General features: G+C 50.1%; 1 protein-coding gene across 12 annotated transcripts in view; it reads right to left on the reverse strand.

Annotated features, from left to right (window-relative positions):
- CACNA1C (calcium voltage-gated channel subunit alpha1 C) overlaps positions 1 to 17822 on the reverse strand; it is a 639879-nt gene that overhangs the window by 51889 nt on the left and 570168 nt on the right. For 4 of the 12 annotated variants that reach the window (XM_040641994.1, XM_040641993.1, XM_040641991.1 and 1 more), the window contains exons 30-31: positions 16611 to 16694; positions 2150 to 2182 (exon numbers count right to left, since the gene is read on the reverse strand). In XM_040641994.1, coding sequence (XP_040497928.1) covers positions 2150 to 2182; positions 16611 to 16694 — 117 coding nt within the window. Of the gene's footprint in view, positions 1 to 2149; positions 2183 to 15934; positions 16019 to 16610; positions 16695 to 17822 lie in introns of all 12 variants that reach the window. The other 8 variants (XM_040641988.1, XM_040641992.1, XM_040641986.1 and 5 more) reach the window with 4 other exon arrangements.

Here is a 17822-nt window from a genome sequence, read left to right on the forward strand (position 1 = left end):
GACAACACGGACGGACCCCCGCCCCCCGCCCTCCTCCTGCCTACGCTGGCCAGAGAGCCCGTGGTGGTAGCCCCCGGGGAACCACCTGCCTGTCCCCAGAGCTAGTGCAGCTCACCCAGCCCTGTCCGCACCAGGAGAGAATGAACCTTTGGGCTTCCTGTTATTGTTCCTGTTGCGGGCGTCTCTCAAGGGAGGGGGGAGTCTCCAGGTCATTGGCGGGGACAATCTGTACCGCTCCCCCCTCCCCCCGACCCCCGTCTTGATTCTCTGCTTTCTTTTGAATCATTTCCAGGCCAATCCTCCCTGACAATGTCCACACCTTGTTTGCACCCCTGAAGATCCTACTAGCGCTGATGCCCCTGAGGGCCCCTACCGGCCCTTGGTTCTAAGCCGGTGGCCTGCTGACTGTCACTGCCACGGCCAGTGGTTCCATCTTACTTCTGTTCCACACGGGAGACCCGCGAGGGTGGCAGAACACTCCCCAGGCAGTGGCCAACCGCCGCACACCCTCGCTCCGCTCCCCGGGGGTGGGAGGTGCTCAGAAACCATGCCAGAGGGGTCTCCACTTCTCTGACTCTCCAGACCGCGGGAGGGTCACAGTATTTCTTCTCTTTTCAAACCAGAGCTGCCTTAGATCCGCACAGGGCGTGTTCCTGTTCGGGGGCGTCTGGGGGCTTGTTGGGCACGCTGCCGCCAGGCCAGGCCGGGAGGGAAGGCCTCGCAGCCCTTGCCCCGCCCCCGCCCGGCCATGCCTGGGTACTTGGAAGACTTTGATGCCCTTCATATCTGCATTTCTATCACCCGTGTATCTACTTGAAATTCTGTTTTCTCTCCTTAAAAGGAGGTTCTGTTTCCCCAGAGGAGTTGGCAGAGGAGGCTCGGGGGTCTTATCAGTCGGCTTTCAGTTCCTCTATGTTCCGGGAAGGAGAGAAAGAAGAACAAGCTTAAGCGGGAAGTTCAACTGTGCGGGTCAAGAGCTGGTGAAGTTGGTGCCACAGGGGCACCTGGATTTGAGGAGTTAAAAAATAAAGTCAAGGGTGCTGTTTAAATTCCAAGCTGGGTTCAAACCCCGACCCCGGAGACCGGCTCCCCCAGGAGCTGCAGTTTCCTAACGCTCTAGAAGGAGGATAAACACATTTCTATGTAGACGCAAAAATGTCCTCCAAAAAACCAAATGACAAGGCAGTGAGGCAGCTGACCCTGGTGGCCGCCCCTGGGAAGCGGGGTACAACGACCAGGTTCAGCCTTTTCCTGGGTGGCCTTCCAGCTAGCCTGGGGCGGGCTGTGTTGGGAAGCACTACCACCGACCCAATCTTGCCCCCAGTCTGCTGACTTTCAGGGAATCAACCCACTCACTGAGCCTTTTAAAAACTCACACTTGGCTCAGTTTTTAGACGGCAGCCTTTTAGAGAAGCCTGTTCCAAGGAGACTTCAAGGTCACACCTAGTGGCACCTATCACTTTAGGCAAAGCGAATCATTACAGTCCTACTTCAAGAGTGCTCCCCTCAAGCTCCTGAGTTTGTTTTTCTGCATCACCTAATTTGAATGAACTTCAGGAATTTAGAAAAATTCATGGGTCACGTTGTTGGAGTGACTGGGCATTCAGGCACACTCTCAGTAACAGAGTCCAGCTTACACCCTCGGCCTTAAACTCCAAGCACACGGGAGGCCAGTAGTTACAGACACTGGGTGATTAGTGGGAAGTCATCATCTGACTGTCTGTCTCCGGCTGGATCATCCCTCTCCTTCCTCTTTTCTCGGGAGGCCCTTACCATGGCGCTCATGGGTGCCCTGTGCAAATTTCCCACATCAGATTAAAGCTAGAGACTTCAGCCCACGGAGGTCTCAGGATGTTAACAGGAAATGGCCCTCGGGTCCAGTTCTCTCCCGGTGGCTCATTAGATGGTCAAGATCACAGTGAATTATCACCCAGAGGAAAGGTCAGGGAGGGACCAGAACACCATTACACAACAGCACTTCACAGCTCACACGCGACCGGGCAGGTGAGGCACAGGACAGACACGGTGGCGACATGCAGCGGGAGCGAGGCTAAGCTCCCAGAGATGCTGGGGACCAGGGTGGGTGAGAGTGGAGGTGTTAGAGGAGGGTCACAGAAGCTAAGAGCGTGGTCTGGAGGGTCGGTCTTACCATAAAGGGAGAGCATTGGGTATGTTCAGCTGGCTTTAAAGAAAGGCAGATAGAAATAAGCTGTAATGAGTCTCCAACGAAGATGCCTGGTACTCTAGGTCTTGGCTAACACAGGAGCAACACCGTGGCAGGAGAGGGCAAAAGGAAACAAGTGAAAGAAATACAAAGCATAGGCCTGGCAGGTTCTGGCACATCACCATGAGTGTGGGCTCTGCATAGGTGCGTCTCACATCTAGGGATGACCCGAAGGCATTCTCTACTCAGGACCATCTCTGGCCACGAATGAAATAATGCACACACTTGTTACACACGGGGTCTTCTGAATTTTGTGGTGGGAGGTTTGGTTTTGTTTTCTAAAATGAGTTATGTGTCCTAAGATAACCTTTGAGGGCTTGCACTTTCTTCACTTTAGCTTACCCTGGCCCCCGGCCATTGCCAGCTGGAGGAGAAAGGCTTTGCTTATGCCTTAGTCCACGTCCCTGCCCAAATATTTTTGAGCAAAGGAGGTCAAGGGCAATGGCCCTTGAAGTTTAGGGGGAAACTCAGTTTTAGTTATCACTGAGGAGGATCTAAAGAGGTGGTCCTCGAGCCCCTCTTTTGCAGGGCTGTACCTCAAGCTTAGGTTCAGGTGGGAGATGGCCCTGCTTAGCTACTAGTCTATAGGTGTGGGGAGCCTTGGCCATTGGTGTGAAATAATGTTTTTTACATTTTAAAGCTCTTCACACAATTTAGGATATTATTATTAACACCCAACATAGCTGTTCTCATGGGTCTGACTGCTGAGTTCACTTTGGGGCAGGAGCTGAAGAAACTGGCCACCGGTAAGTATCCCAGGGCAACCTCCAGTTCCTTGAGCCCATATCCGGGAAGATGTCCCTACTCTTTGGGCCCCAGCACTCAGAGCTCAGCCCCCGACTGGTCCTGATCATCTAAGCTGTTAACTCTTTCTAGAAAGTCATGACTTTGCTTTTACCCTCCACTTTAAGATGGTTGCTCTTGTGTTTCTGTTTTTAAGGTACAAACAAGGAAAACATGTAATGGAAGTTTTGAAGGATGGAAATGTGCACAACTAGACATTTACTTGCAGACTGAAAATACTTCTTTGGTAACAGATTTCTCAGCAAATTCCTTTTTTTCCNTACAGTAAATTGGTAAAATGTCCTTTTTTGGGAATGATGGAGATAAAGGGTGAGGCAAGGGAAGAGAAGGGAAGGGACACCTCTCCAGTCCCTTACAGAGCACATTCTAGATCTCGGTTTCTTCTTCAGAAGGAATACCAGCTGTCAGGTCAGTCCACACGCCTGGAGGCTGTGGGGTCACTATAATTTGGCTAGCAGGCTGAGATAGAACATAGAAACACACACACACACACACACACACACACACACACACACACATGGAAGACATCTCTAGTCGCTTGAGTGCTTGTCCTCCTGTGTTTCAGTGGGGGAGAGAGTGTGAGGGTCAGACGGAGGTAAATCAACACTACATGCGATGCCAGGGCATCAGATAGAGTTCCCAGCAGGCGTAGGCCATTGCTCTCCTCTTGGATCCATCACGAAAACTGCCAAAGCTGCCCATCACTCCTAAGAACCCTGGGCAAACGTTTTAGAGTCCTCTGGGTCAATCCTGTCCCGAATGGGACCAGGATGGAGACAATTAAGAGAACCCACCTGGGTTCGTGTTTTCTAATCACCTTGATTGTATCTTATTATTTTAATAATATGTATTAATAATCCTTAGGATACATCTCTATGGTAGGGGTCAAGAAATCAGAAGGAGCAATGAGGGCAGTCGGGAGAGGAAGGATGGGGCTCTCTGGGACTCCTACGTTGGGTTCCCAGCCCAGGGAACAATAGCTCTCCTAGGAGTCTCACTTTGGGGGAATCTGGAGAGTCACAGATTAATTTTTTTCTTGGGCCTTAAGCTATGCTATTCAGAGGGCTCTTTTGACCCACTAGAGCAGTATCTGTCGATGTCTCAAAAATAACTAACCATTCATAATAAAATCAGAAAGCAATCCTTGGTGATTTCTAAGTGGAAACAATAAGAAGAAGCCTAACATACAGCCCTCACCCTCAGAGAACCCACAGTCCACTGACATACTGCCAACCCCCTAAGGACATTTCCTAGAGGATCTCGTGTAGTCATTCCAGTCTTTGGTACTCTGCCTGGCTGCAAGTGGAATCCCTTGGTGAGCTAGAAGGGAAGACTGGACCCGCTGGGTTTGGGCATCTGCTCCTTTAGCCCAGAGCCATGTTTGTGCTGTTTGCCACTCTCTGTGATTCCCTGGTACCCTGTCTTGAAAGACCGCCTAGCACTGGTTCTACTTTTTGAGCTAAATTCAGAACTGGTTGGTAGCCTGGAGTACTTACACCATCCATCTCTGACCCTTTCCCAGATTTGTTCCCTGTTCTGGAACAAAGGTAGCTGCTAGTTTCCCTATCTGTGGTCTTTCTGGGGAAGAAGGGCAGAAAGAATCCCTGAAGACTCATGCCCCGTGAGCCTGGAGACCCTACCCGCACTACCCTTCTAGAGGGAGCCAACAGAGCTGCTTACCTACTCTGAACATTCTGGCTGAGTTTTCATACGGCTTTCTATCCAGTAGGCACTGAGCAGCCAATGATTTCATCTTTGTGTTCTAATGATCTGGTAATTTTTAAGGGGTTTAAAGATATTGGGCAATTAACTTAATTTGTTCATGCAATTTGTATAAATGAAATAAGATGATTATTCCATAGGTGAGGCAGAAAGAGTCCTGGCTGGTGGTTCCAGCTAACAGGCTAAAGGCAGATAGAAAGGAAAACCCAATTACCTTACTTCAGTATACTTATGCAGATTACCTAGGTTTGGTATAACTGGCAATGACAACATTAGTGGCACCAGGCAGCAAATAGGATATTCTCTGGAAAACTGTCTTTCTAAATTAAGTGCAAGATCAAATGAGAAATTATCACCTCAGTGGATGAAGTCTTAGTTTCTGGAATGTCCTCACTGTTCCTTTTCACTGGGGGACCATCTTTAGACCATGCACAGTACACTGAAGGATGAAACTCAGGGAGTACTAGAGGCTAGTGAAGAGAGGATTCTCCTACATAGAGGGGATTTTTCCTGTTGTTAACATTACATAGTCTCTCTGGAGAACTAAAAGGTTGTGAAAAATAGCTCTTAACCATATAAAAAGGAGACCTTTTCTTTTTTCTTTTCTTTTCTCTTCTTTCTTTCTTTCTTTCTTTCTTTCTTTCTTTCTTTCTTCTTTCTTTCTTTCTTTCGACTGCCAGGAGGCAAGGATTACTAGATATTAAAGGCTAGGTAGTAGATATCTAGGCTGTAATACCCAACCAAGCTGTCTTCCAGGATATTCTCTCAAGATCAGGCCATTACAGAGTACTTTGAAGCAACCATAAGCCACTGTTGCACCCTCCTGGACATGCTGACTTTGAAAGGTGCAGATTACCTTCTGATTCCCTCCAGGGAAGGCTGGCTCTTGGCTAGGTCATGAACAGGCCCCGCAGAACAGGTCTGCACAATCCATTGGTGCCATTGAGACAATGGCTATAATATCAGAGTCACTGAAATTCTACACTCCTCTGAAACATGAGTCAAAAGCAATGTTGCAGGAGCATGCAAGTCTTTTACTAGCTACCCTGTTACAGAACTGTTTTTTTTTTTTTAAGTACTCTTGTCCCGAACTTAGGGAGTAGATCTAATATAAATTCCATTTTAGACCACCTGAAGATCTCAGTCCAGCTGGCATCTCTCCCCACTCCCCAAGCTCTACTCTCTGCTTCTCTGTATCCACTGTCTCTAATCTCATCTCAATTTGGTCCGCAAGACAGGATGCATGGTTCAGTTGCAAGAGTGTTGTGGGGGTGGTGGAAGGCTGAGAGGCTGGGGTTTTATTGGTGAGATTGGCTGGTTGGTTATCAGGCTGGTACACACAGAGAGAGGCAGGAGTCAGGGGCTTCTAGAAACATTTGACATCACCTTCATTGTCAGGAGCCAGCAAGTGTAGGTTAAGGTGGGGAGGTCTTCATTATCCTTTTATCTGCTCTTCCAACCCCGAACCAAACTGTGGCCCTATAGGTGTGGAGGAGGTGGGAGATGCTGAATCTTAGAGCCACCAGAGGTGACAGCAGGGGAGGGAATTTTAAGGAGGCCAAAGTAAAATATGTTTTAAACTGTAAATCCTCTGAAGTCGCATGAAGAACTTTGCTAGGGAGACGCAAGGCTTAAATAAGCACAAGTCAACTGGGATATATAGAAGGTGAGGGTAGATGTCAGTGGCTTTCAGATTTAAGGGCAAATGAAGGAAATATGGGGAGTTGAAAGCAGTTCTTAGAATTTCCATTTTGGTTTGTGGAGGGGGTCTTTGGTCTTTGGAGATGGATCTGTGGAGGAGGGGTGCTAAGGAAAAGGAAGGAAGGGGGGGATTCAAGGGAGGCAAAACCACTGCACAGAAAAGGGCAGGGCAAAATGAAAGAAAGCCCAAAGATGAGGCTGTAGAAAGCGGAAAGAGCAGCCCCCCTTCCCCTTTTCTACCTGTCCACCCTGTTGGAAACCTCCTGGCTTGCATCTGTTTCTCGTAGTAAAATTCTAGCCAGAAGGAGAAGGGCGCTTCTTGAATCTTTGTGGTTACAGACACACAGTTGAAATGCCTCTTTGGAACTTCCTTGAAGGGGGTCTTTGGCCCCAAGGGGACTGGTGGAGAGGTACAGAGTATGGGGGTTGCTGGTTCCTGGCTCACTCTTACTCTTCCTGTCTCTGTGTGCTAGACTGCAGAAGGTGGACAGCGGCGACAACTGGATTATTAGCTGCACTGTGGCTAGCTCATACAGCTGCAAGTAGCTTAAGCCTCAGGAGTCACTGTGTTATTCACCTGGAGCCTGATGGCTCCCCAGGTGCTATTACCTGCCAATAATTCATGCTAAACAAGATTGATTCAATTGTCAAGGTAGTTTTATCTTCCCTTGGGAAAGACAGCCAATATCCTTCACTCAAATAACAAACAGAAGAAACCCATGAAGAATAAATGAATGAAATCAGTTTGTCAGCAGTGCTAACAACATCAGTGAATTCTATTTGAGAGAGAGAACATACAAGCCCAGAAGGACAGAGAAGAAAGGGGGACAGAGAGAAGAGACGCAGTAAATATGAAGAGTAAATGGTGCAGGCTATGCTTTTTTGGGGGCATTCGTGGGTGTTTTTGAACCCACCTGTGGTAGAGATCTCTCACATTCTCTACCAGCTCACGGAATGTTCTAGGTCCCTTCGCCTTAGCAGCTTTCTGGCAACCACACCGACAGTAGCTTGCTGGCCTGTAGGAACTAAAGTAACAGACACTGGCTAGGCCCAGATGGCTGGCTGGCCAAACCAAGGGTGTGTTGTGACAGCTTCCTTCCACTCTTCTATTTTAGGGTAAAGGAGAGGGCTGTATGTGGACAGGAAAGATGAGAATAGGAAATGAAAGAAAAGAAAATTAGAGGAAAAGGGAAAGTGAAGGAGGCAGAAGGCAGAGGGCAAGAGGAGCCTTGACGGGTCATAACTGCTGGAGCACTCAGATGATCCAACACAGGCTGAACTAAAAACCCAAACCAGGATGTCCACACAAAAACAGGTTCCCGTGGACCTCTCGGGTCAAGCCTGCAGGGCACTTCTCGAGGCAACAGCTTTGGGAAAACTTGTATACCAGGCCGCTTTATCAGGCCTGACTTCCTATCACATCTGACCTCACGGTGCTCTGTCGTTGCCCACACAGCAAGCCTTGCCTAGCAGAGGCCTAGGGGCTTTCAAAAATGGCTCCTGCATTGCCAACTAGACTGCTAATAGTCAGACACACTGCTTAATCTCTCGAGGGATGACTTTATTTCCAAGCAGAGTAGAAAACTGCCTTTGTAGAGCCAGGGGAGGGTGGAGGGTAGAGAATATCTGTCTCACTCAGGTGTCATGTTCCTGAAAGTCTTATATTAGACACACCAGATATCCAGTCTTAGGTTGAGCATTACTGTCTTCTCCTAAGGGTAACATTACTTTTTGGAAGGGTTGCTTACTGACTCACTACCACCCTAGTATGAATTAGTATATTGGAAACAGGGACCATAGTTGCATTAGTTTTGTTGTGGGACTAGGGGTGGTGTTGAAAGTGGGAAGAGGCATGGAGGAACATCCATGAGCAACAGAAGAAAGGATCCAGCAAAGGGAACAGAGGTGTAAAGAGATGTCAGGATCAAGTCTGCTCCACCCAGCTTAGCCTGAGATCGCCAATCTTGATTTAATCTACCTTAGAACCAGCTCTGGCCACACTGACCATTGTCATATATATAGACAATGTCTGGTAACTCCACCAGTTGAACCCCCAACACTAACACACCTGATGGGGAGTCAGGGGCCAGGTTCTTGGTTGGCCTTGCTAGTAACAAGCTGTGAGAATGAGCGAGTTGTCTCCTGCCCCTGGCCTTCTGAGTCCTCATTTGTAAAACTCATGTATCAGCAGATAGTCTGTGCACTCATGTGGGATACGTGGAGATGGGCCTGGGCCAGGTGGTCTGCTAAGTTGTGTCTTCTCTAACATTCTTGGATGAGGCCACCATCTGCCTGGACCCCTCATCTCTGTTCTTGGCGGGGGCATCTGCCCTGCCCTTGTGCCCATTCTGGCCCCTTCTCTGCTACGGTTGGGGGAAGGGAAAGGCAGACCAAGAGGGCCAGGCCTGCTGCCCCATGTAGGCACTATGGGTTGAAGACTGGAGAGAGGGTTGGAGTGTGTGTGTGGAGCTCCGTGACTCAACCTGGGGGTGGACGTGCCACACTCTCCCTATGACTCAGGATGACTCCTTCCCCTGTCATTCCAGGCCCCAAAATCAGAGCAAGAGCCAAACTTGCTTTATTATTTTTAAAAGCCAGTAAGGGGCAATTATTTGTCCTGTGGGTCTGTGGCGGAAAGGTGCTGCTAGCTTCAGGAGCCTGGGCAGGGAAGACCTGGGGCCAGTATGTAGAGGCCCCTGAGTGATGTCCCTGGACACTCCCTGCAGCTGAGGCCCATCTCCCCAGTCTTGTTACCACCCTCCCCCTGAGACTCCCTCCTCCTCCCATTTTCTTCTCAAGCTGCAAATGTCAAGGGGGCAAGGGTAGTGGGGGCTGCTTTACACTTTGCCCTTTTCTTCTGAGTCCCATCAATCAGGTGCGTAGGTCGGGAGTATGCAGACCACTGTCTGAGCATTCCTGGGGCAGGCTGGGCTCCCTTGGACCAGCACTGGCAGCACCAACAGGCACAGAGAAGTTAGGTTGGATGGCTCTGTGCCAGCTCCTGGTGCTGGCGGTGCACTGAACGAGGACCCTTACAACACCATGCCCAGGCAGCCTGGCCCAGGGATTTAGCCAATGGGTTCTGTGGAAGTGGCTTTGAGATCCCAGTCTTGCCACCTGTTAGCCATATGATCTTGGGCAAACTGTTCATCCTGTATGCTCGATTTCTTCCTGTGGAGAATAAGTGCTCTGAGGAGTTAATCTGACCATGGGCGTGATGCCTTTAACACCGTCTGGCTCATGCTCCTCCAAGAGAAGCCACCATTTCCCTCTTCTTCTTCCTCCTCCCTGTCCCCGCCTTGCTCCTCATCAGCTAAGATCACAGCTAGGACCGTGGTTAGTTCACTTGATTTTCCTGCTCTGGTCACTTCTGTGGACTAGCACTTAGGCACCTACACAAATCCTCTGGGCCCCCCAGAAGCCAGCATTCTTTCACCTGACATGGTCCTTGTCCTGTTCCTCTCCCTGAAGGTCCCTCTAGGGTGTTTTCTCTGGAGAATTTCCATGTGAGCCAAGCTTTATGAAAGGAACACGCCTCCAGAATCTGCAAGGAGTTGAGGGGACATGAAAATGCCTCAAACTATATCAGAAAAAGCCCAGTCAGAATCACGGAATGCTAGATCCCAAGGGCCCACCGAGACCACCTCCCCCTGTTCCCCCTCCCCCATGTACATTTGAGGAAGCTGAGGCCCAGAGAATGGGGTTAATTGTTCTAAGTCACAGGGATTACTGGTGCTGGAGCTGAGAACCGATCCCCGGCTTCTTAATTCACCATTTGGGACTATTTCTCCATATCCCTAAGGCAAGGATCCAGGCTTCTCAGCACTTTCTGCTTTGGAATAGACTTTAAAATGAAGAATTAACAGGAAGAATGTTGGGAAAGGCTGTTGTCCCCGACACCCAAACTGATTCCAGTTTGGGGTATTAGGAAGCATTTTTTGACGTTCCAGGGACTTCCATTAACAATTGCCTGGGTTCCTCTTTGGGTCTTCCCTCTGGAAAATATTATTTCAGACCCCAGAAATAAAGGAAGACCAGAGGGCACACAAAGGAAGGGGAGCCTCAGCCAGAGAACAAGGCAACTCCTCAGGGAGGAGAAGGGCCACGGCCAATGCTCCTGGGCACTGAAGCAGAACTCAGCGTGATGACACAAGGTGGGGACCCACGATCTGCCTCGAGTTACATCTGCCATTTGTTCGTGGGCCTCTTCCAGAGCGAACAGAAAGTCAGCCACAGTGGCTGTGAGCACAAGGGTCCTGCCCTCTTCATGCTGGAGGCCCCAGCTCAGCCCTCGTCTCTCCTTTGTCTTTCTCCCTCTCTTGGTCCTCTTCACCACTGTCTGTGGCTTTGAATAGCACCGGTATGCGGCTGACTCCATGCCCTGACCTCAGACTGTGCGCCCCACTGTCTCCCTGACATGTCTACTGACAGGTCAAAGAGACACGTCCTCACTGAGCTCCTGTCCTCCTCATGCAAACACGCTTCACCTGCTGTCTTTCCCAGTGGATACCAACTCCATCCTCCCACTGTAGAGGCCCCAACCCCCCAGCCATCTTGGACGCCTCTTTCTCCCACACCCACATCCAGTCTGTCAGGAAATACTGTTCTATTTTCAAAACAGATTGAGACTCTGACCATTTTGTACCACTTCTAATGCTCCTGCTCTGTCGCCAGCTACCCTCACCTCCCACCTGGGTTACCACGTTTGCCTTCTGAGTGGTGTCTGGGCCTCCTCCCCTGACTCCTAGAGACAGCAAGGTGGTCCTTTGGAAATGTGTCAGATCATGGGACAGCTCTTCTCGAAGGCACCGGTGTCTTCCCTTCTTGCTCAGTATAAAAGCCAGAATCCGGTCCCCTGTCCAGTCTCCTCTCTGTCCTTCTCCCCTGCTCAGTGTGCACCAGCCACCATGGCTGCTGCTCCTGCCCCAAAGTTCCTCTCCCAGATATCTGCACCGTAACTCCTCACTGCCTTCACATCTTTGCTTTGTGCCCACGTCCCCTTCCCAGGAAAGCCCATCTTATTTGACACTGCCCCTGCCTTGACTGTCCCCAGCACCTCCGATCCCCCTAACTTGGCACAATTTTTTCCAAAGCACGGATCATCATTTAGCACACTGTGTGATATTCCTGTTTTCTAGAGGTATGGCTCATTGTCTGGTTCTTCCCCCTACCCTGGAATGCCAGCTCATGAGGCAGGGGCTTTCGTTTTGCCCACCGATGTATCCTAGGTGCCTGAAATAGTGCCTGACACACACAGGTGAGACCATAAATACAGTGGAATGAATAAGTGATGGCCAGGGATGGGTGGAGAACCGTTTCCTGAGAGGGAGGGGCACCACAGCCTACGCAGTGAAGGTAAGGAGGGAAGAGAAGGAAGGCTTGCGGGGGCAAGAGTATAAATGCGGGGAGTGTTTGGGGGCAGTTGGAATAAATACAGGATCTGGTGAGGGAAATGAGAGTTGATTTCTGTAGTTTTAAAAGAGCCAAAGATGATGAATGACAGGTGAAAAGCCCTCATGGATTCCTCAGAGGCTAAAAGTGTGGATCCCTGCCTGTATGTCTGGAAATGGATATCTTGTGATGACAGTATGACTGGAACATTCCGGGAAGACCTAGAGCAGCACCCAGGGAAACCACCATGGCGCTGTGAACTTCTTCACGCCAGGGATGGTCTAGACCCAGAAGCTGCCAGTGACCTGAAGGCAGAGCCATATGGTGCAGGGACCTACCTCTGAGACTAGACATTACTGCTCCTTAGTCTGTCCTCCACCATACTGGCTGCTACCTGAGTGCAGGCTTGCCCAGGACTGTGCTTGTGGAGCGGGCGTCTTGAGGCTTGGGTTGTGCACAGTGATCAATACTCGGTGCTTACTTTCATCTGGCTGAAACTGTCGACCACGTTCCAGAGTCTAACCATATCCAGGAAATTAAGGGCCCTCGCAGTGTCTGGGGGTAGTAAGTTATACTGAGATATACCTGGTTGGAGACGAGGCCCTCCCAGCTCTTCCAGTAGGGGTTTTGGAAAAAATGTCTTTGGCTTGGGTGCCACAGTCTCTCCCACTCAGTAGTGCTTTACAGTTACATAGAGTTTTAAAATAGATGCTCTTATTTCAGCCTCAAAACACACTGCAGGAAATATCATCACATTCCTTTGACAGATGAGGAAACTAAGCCTACAGACATTTTGCTAACTTCTCCGGGAAGAAGTTCTGACTTCACGTCTGGGCCCCTCTTCCTCTCCCACACTGCCTTCTGGACTGGGGTGGTATTATGGTTATTCACTTTGCTCAGAGCCATTCATTGTGTGGTGGGTCTCTGGACACCTCCTGGTGCTCTCCGTCACACACACTGTCCTCATTTAATCCCCAGACAACCCTTCAGTATGACTTTGAACAGAGTCCTCAGTCTGGAGGAGTGAACAGAATCTGAGCATGGGATGGAGGGAGGCTGGAGGAGTTAGAGGTGATCAGAAAACTCTAAGGCGGTCTGATAAATAAGTTTTTGTTTAGAAAATGGGAAAACAGGGATCCCTGGGTGGCTCAGTCGTTAAGCGTCTGCCTTAGGCTCAGGGCGTGATCCCAGGGTCCTGGGATCAAGCCCTGCATCGGGATCCTCCGCTGGGAGCCTGCTTCTTCCTCTCCCACTCCCCCTGCTTGTGTTCCCTCTCTTGCTGGCTGTCTCTCTCTCTGTCAAATAAATACATAAAATCCTTAAAAAAAAGAAAAAAAAGAAAATGGGAAAACAACCTGTATGGTTACTGAAAATATAAATTACAGAATGTAAGGGCTGAACAAATCCTGGCTAGGGAGAGTCCATGCGAGGGGGTTGTGTGAGATGTATGTGTTTGTTAAAGGCGTCTTGGACTGAAGGGACAGGAACTCTGGCCCAGGGCAAAGTGAATGGGCCCTACCAGGAGGTCTGGGTTCCAGCTGTGTGGCTCGAAGAAAAGGCACTTAAATCTCTCCATCAGCATCTTTAGCGTCAGCAAATTGGACATGATAATTCTTGCCTGTCAAATTCACAGGGCAGTTAGGAGTTACCTGAGACAAATTTATGCACAGGTGAATTGTAAATAGAGAGCCATTCTACAAACCTAAGGGTCTGCAGGGTGATTTCCTGCTCCTTTCCTGCCCTGCGCACTCCCTCTCGATCTGCCACAGAGCCACTCTTTCTGTAGAAATTTTATACCCTAGCAACTTTTTTCTTTTTCCTTTGTTTTTCATTTTAAAACACCAATAGTTTGAAGGGTGCCTGGGTGGTGCAGTCGTTAAGCGTCTGCCTTCGGCTCAGGGCGTGATCCCGGCATTTTGGGATCGAGCCCCGCATCAGTCTCCTCCGCTATGAGCCTGCTTCTTCCTCTCCCACTCCCCCTGCTTGTGTTCCCTCTCTCACTGGCTGTCCCTATCTCTGTCAAATAAATAAATAAAATCTTAAAAAAAAACCACCAATAGTTTGGGAGAAAATGGCAGGTTGAGTGGTATAGGCCTTGCCAACAGTTAGAGCCACAAAGGACCCCCTCACAACCCCGGGACCGCAATGGATCCTCTCTGCATGTAGGGGAGCAGCTTGCTGTCACCTTCCTGCATCTTCCTGCCACCGGGCTCCCAGTCCCTGGGCATAGATTCATACGCACCTGCACTGCTGTCTGTAAAACACACGCCTCCGTCTCTCCCCTATCTGTCTCCCTGCCCGCTCCCTCAGTTGAGAGCAGTGCACTCTGAGAGCTCCAAGCACGAAGGTGCTGCTGGTCTTTAGAAATGCCGGGGTGACTCCTGGCCCTGAATAGCACCTGACATACAACGTAGGGCTCATCTGGCCTGAAAAGCCCGGAGTGTGCTCAGAGTGGTGAGGTGAGGGTGGTCGGGAGGGGCACTGAGGGGAGGGGAGGTGCAGCACATGAGTAGGAAGGTGGACCTTGTTTTTAAATGACCTAACGCTCTCCTGGGACAAGTCAAGGGACAGTGAGTACACACACACACACACACACACACACACACACACACACACCATTAGACAAAGACAACTCAGGGGGATCTCAGAGACAGAGGGGCCATCAAATCTATAACTATAGGGTGAGCAGTGAGGGTGCAAGAGGCCAATGGGAGGGGGAGGTAGGGAATGCGCAACGGACTCCTTCCAGTGTCCATGTGCTGGAAGGGGGGGGCAGACGGACTTCTCGTCAGGGGAATCAGGCAGATAAGATAACATGTCACTTCAACTGCTTGGGAGCAAAATACGGAGCGGGCAGGGGGAGGGTAAGGATGCAGTAGGGAGATGGGGGCAGTTGGTTGGGTAGTTTCAAACATCTTAGATCAAAACTCTACAGCGTCTGCTCCGTGCTGTTATTCAATGGTTCAGTGCATGAAAGGTTTGTGCAAACATTACCAAGTCTCTTAATTAAGGAAAAATAATAACAACAAAAAAATTAAACAACACATGTTAAAGACTAATCGCCAGAGGGCTTGCCCATAGATAAAGAGAGAAGGTTTCAACATGCCAGGTAACAAAAAGACATGTGCAGGGACTGGAAGGAACTGTATAGGAGGAGACAGCTCGGGAGAAGACAGCAGGAGGCCCGGGGCCAGGGGCTGGGGTTCTGAGACCAGAGAGCCCGGGGGCAGGCTTGTGAGGGACTCGGGGAGCGGGAGAACCAGGCAGGAGCAAGAGTCAGTTGTATGGGCAGCTTCATGTGGGAGTGAGGTGTTCATCTAGAGACTGCTTCTGCGGCCAGTGGGAGGCAGGGTCCCCGCCCCTGGGAAGAGCTCCCAGTGGATCACCCAGCCACCTGGCTCTTTGGCCACTGCGGGGATGCAGGATCCCAACCAGAGGCCAGACATGGCCAGTTCTCCGCTTCTGTCCCACACAAGCCTGGAGGGCTGGGCTGCCTGCATGGGCTGCTGATGTTAAAATGGCCATGGAGCCCTTCCTTTCAGTGTGAATGCAATGGGCTGGTCCTTGGGGTGACAATGCAGGCAAAGTCCAAGCCTTAACTTCAGTGCTCCACTCTGAGAGAGCGCCTTTCCAAGGTGCCATGGGGGTGAAGGGAAAACAGGGTAAGGCAGCAGTCTGGAGGTGAAGGTGGGGGTGAGGAGAGGTTTGGGTTCCTGCCCCAGCAGTGGCCCCACAGTTGTAAATATCCCCTTGTTCTGGCACTCTCTGGCTCCCATAGCTGCACCCTCCTATACAGTGTGAGTCATGCCAGGCTGAGTGAAACGGGAGAGAGAAAAGATGCAGCAATCAGAACTTAAAAGGAAAAGGAAGGCCTAACTCGTTCCAAAAGTTAAAAAAAAAAAAAAAAGAACAGAAAAATAAAGCAACAAGGAAAAGAAATCCTTTAAACCAATTTAAACAAACAAAATAAACAAAATGAAAATAAGGAGGTGGGGAGGAGAAAATAAAATGAAGAAAAAAAATGAACCGGGGAAAGGACAAATGAGTGTTAGAGCAGGCACGGACAGTTAGGTACAGACGCCATGTACTTACGTTTACCTCGGTGATTGCTATATCAACAATGCTACCCACAACAATCAAGGCGTCAAATGTATTCCATGCATCACAGAAATAGTGCTGCATGGGGCAGAGAAGCCGAGGAAAAGAGAGAGAGAGAGAGAAGAGAAAAAAAAAACCAACAAAAGAGAAAAACAAAACAAAAAGGAAGAGGAAAAAATGAAAAAAAAAAGCATGAAAGAAAGGAGAGAAGAGAAAAAAATGAGAAAAGAAAGAGGTTACGTGGGCACATTAAATACTCTCTTACCACTCTACAGTTCTGGCGGCTCAAACCTGGGCAACCTGGTTCTCACGGGGCGGAGAGGCCTGACAAAAGCTGGGTTAGTACCAAGGTTCCGCTGGGTGGGGCTGCCCGGGGAGGGGGCCGGGCAGCCCCCTGCGCCTGCCCCCTCCGCTCAGCTCCGGGCCCCTGGGCCCAGTGCAGCGGGGCAGAGCCGGGCCAAGCAGAAAAAAAGGAGGAGAAGCTCCCACTTTTTTTCCCCCACAGACGACGGCAGGTTCAATAAAAAGCATGACTGGAGGGGGGTAAAAACAGGAAATTAAAAAGCCAAACAAATAAAAGGAGGTAAAGAGAGAGAGTGAAAGAAAGGGGAAAGAGAGGAGGCAGAGGAGGAAGGAGGAGGCTTCCTGGGGAGGGCAGAGTCATACTCACATTAGTTTCACTGAGAATGACGTCAATTATGCTGCCAATTACGATGAGGAAGTCAAAAACATTCCAGGGATCACTAAAGTAACCCTACATAAGGGAGGGGCAGGCAGGATGGGGATTAAAAAGGAATATTAGACAGACAAGAACAGAGCAACATCACCATCAGAATCACCGTCCAGGCACCTCAGTGTTGCTGCTGGAGTTGTGAATGCCCTTACTGTGGCCAAGGAGACCAAGAGGGAAGCAGGTGGCTGGAAGGTGGCTGGTCCAACCCTCCTGCCCCACCCTCCCCTGGTCATATGACCCCCCTTCCTCCAGATCCATCCCGCCTCACCACCCTCCTGCACAAAGGCTCTTTCTGCTTCCCACTGGGCGGGGGGCAGGCATGGGCATGGAGGGTAGGCAGTGCGAGTCGCAATGGTGCAGGGACATGGCTGGACTCTCATCTCAGTCCCCACTCAGCGTCTCCTACGCCCACAGTTCTCCTCCATCAGAAGGGCCTTTTTAGAGGCTGGGAGGGACACAGGTGTGTGACACCCCCCCCCAGGTGAGTGGGTTGTGGTCCTAGGGATGACCTGGGAATTCCAAAGACTCTGAAAAACCACAGCAGTGTGGTCCAGAAGGGTGGCCAGGTCATCTGGGCTCAGCGGTGACTCATCTAAAGCTTGGCAATAACAAGAGGACTGCATCATTAAAACAATACCTATAATATGCTGGACTTTTTGCAGTTAGAGTCAGGGTCACCCCTGTTCCAGCACTGGACATGCCCTGGTGTTTCCAGGGACACCTCTGTCCTGGCAAAGGGTTTATGAACTGAAAGGAGACAGAGTCCAGGTAAATCTTACAGTTTAGTAGTGTCAGATACTGCCCCAGGCAGTGCTTTCAGGGGCGTCTCCTACACACCTCCGCTAGGTTCCTTTCCTAACGTCTCCTAGTTTGATGTAGAGTCCCTGTTGACACGCAAATGCCAGCCAAAGTGAACGAAATGATCGAAGCCTGGGAACTAGATTAATAGGAGGAGTGTGGGTAGAGGGTATGGGGACATAGAATTCGCAGGAAGGGATTGGAGGTCGTCGTGCCATGGAAGAGAGATTATGGCACTGAGGGGGTAGAAGTCCGAGTCCCGACTTCACCCCTTCACCCTGTACACTGGGATTTCACTTGTGTTCTGCCATATTTGGAGAAGGGAAGAGATGCTTTTGAAAGACTTTTTTG

Source organism: Ursus maritimus, unplaced genomic scaffold, assembly GCF_017311325.1.
Source record: "Ursus maritimus isolate PB19 unplaced genomic scaffold, ASM1731132v1 scaffold_26, whole genome shotgun sequence".
In the NCBI taxonomy this organism is placed as follows: domain Eukaryota; kingdom Metazoa; phylum Chordata; class Mammalia; order Carnivora; family Ursidae; genus Ursus; species Ursus maritimus.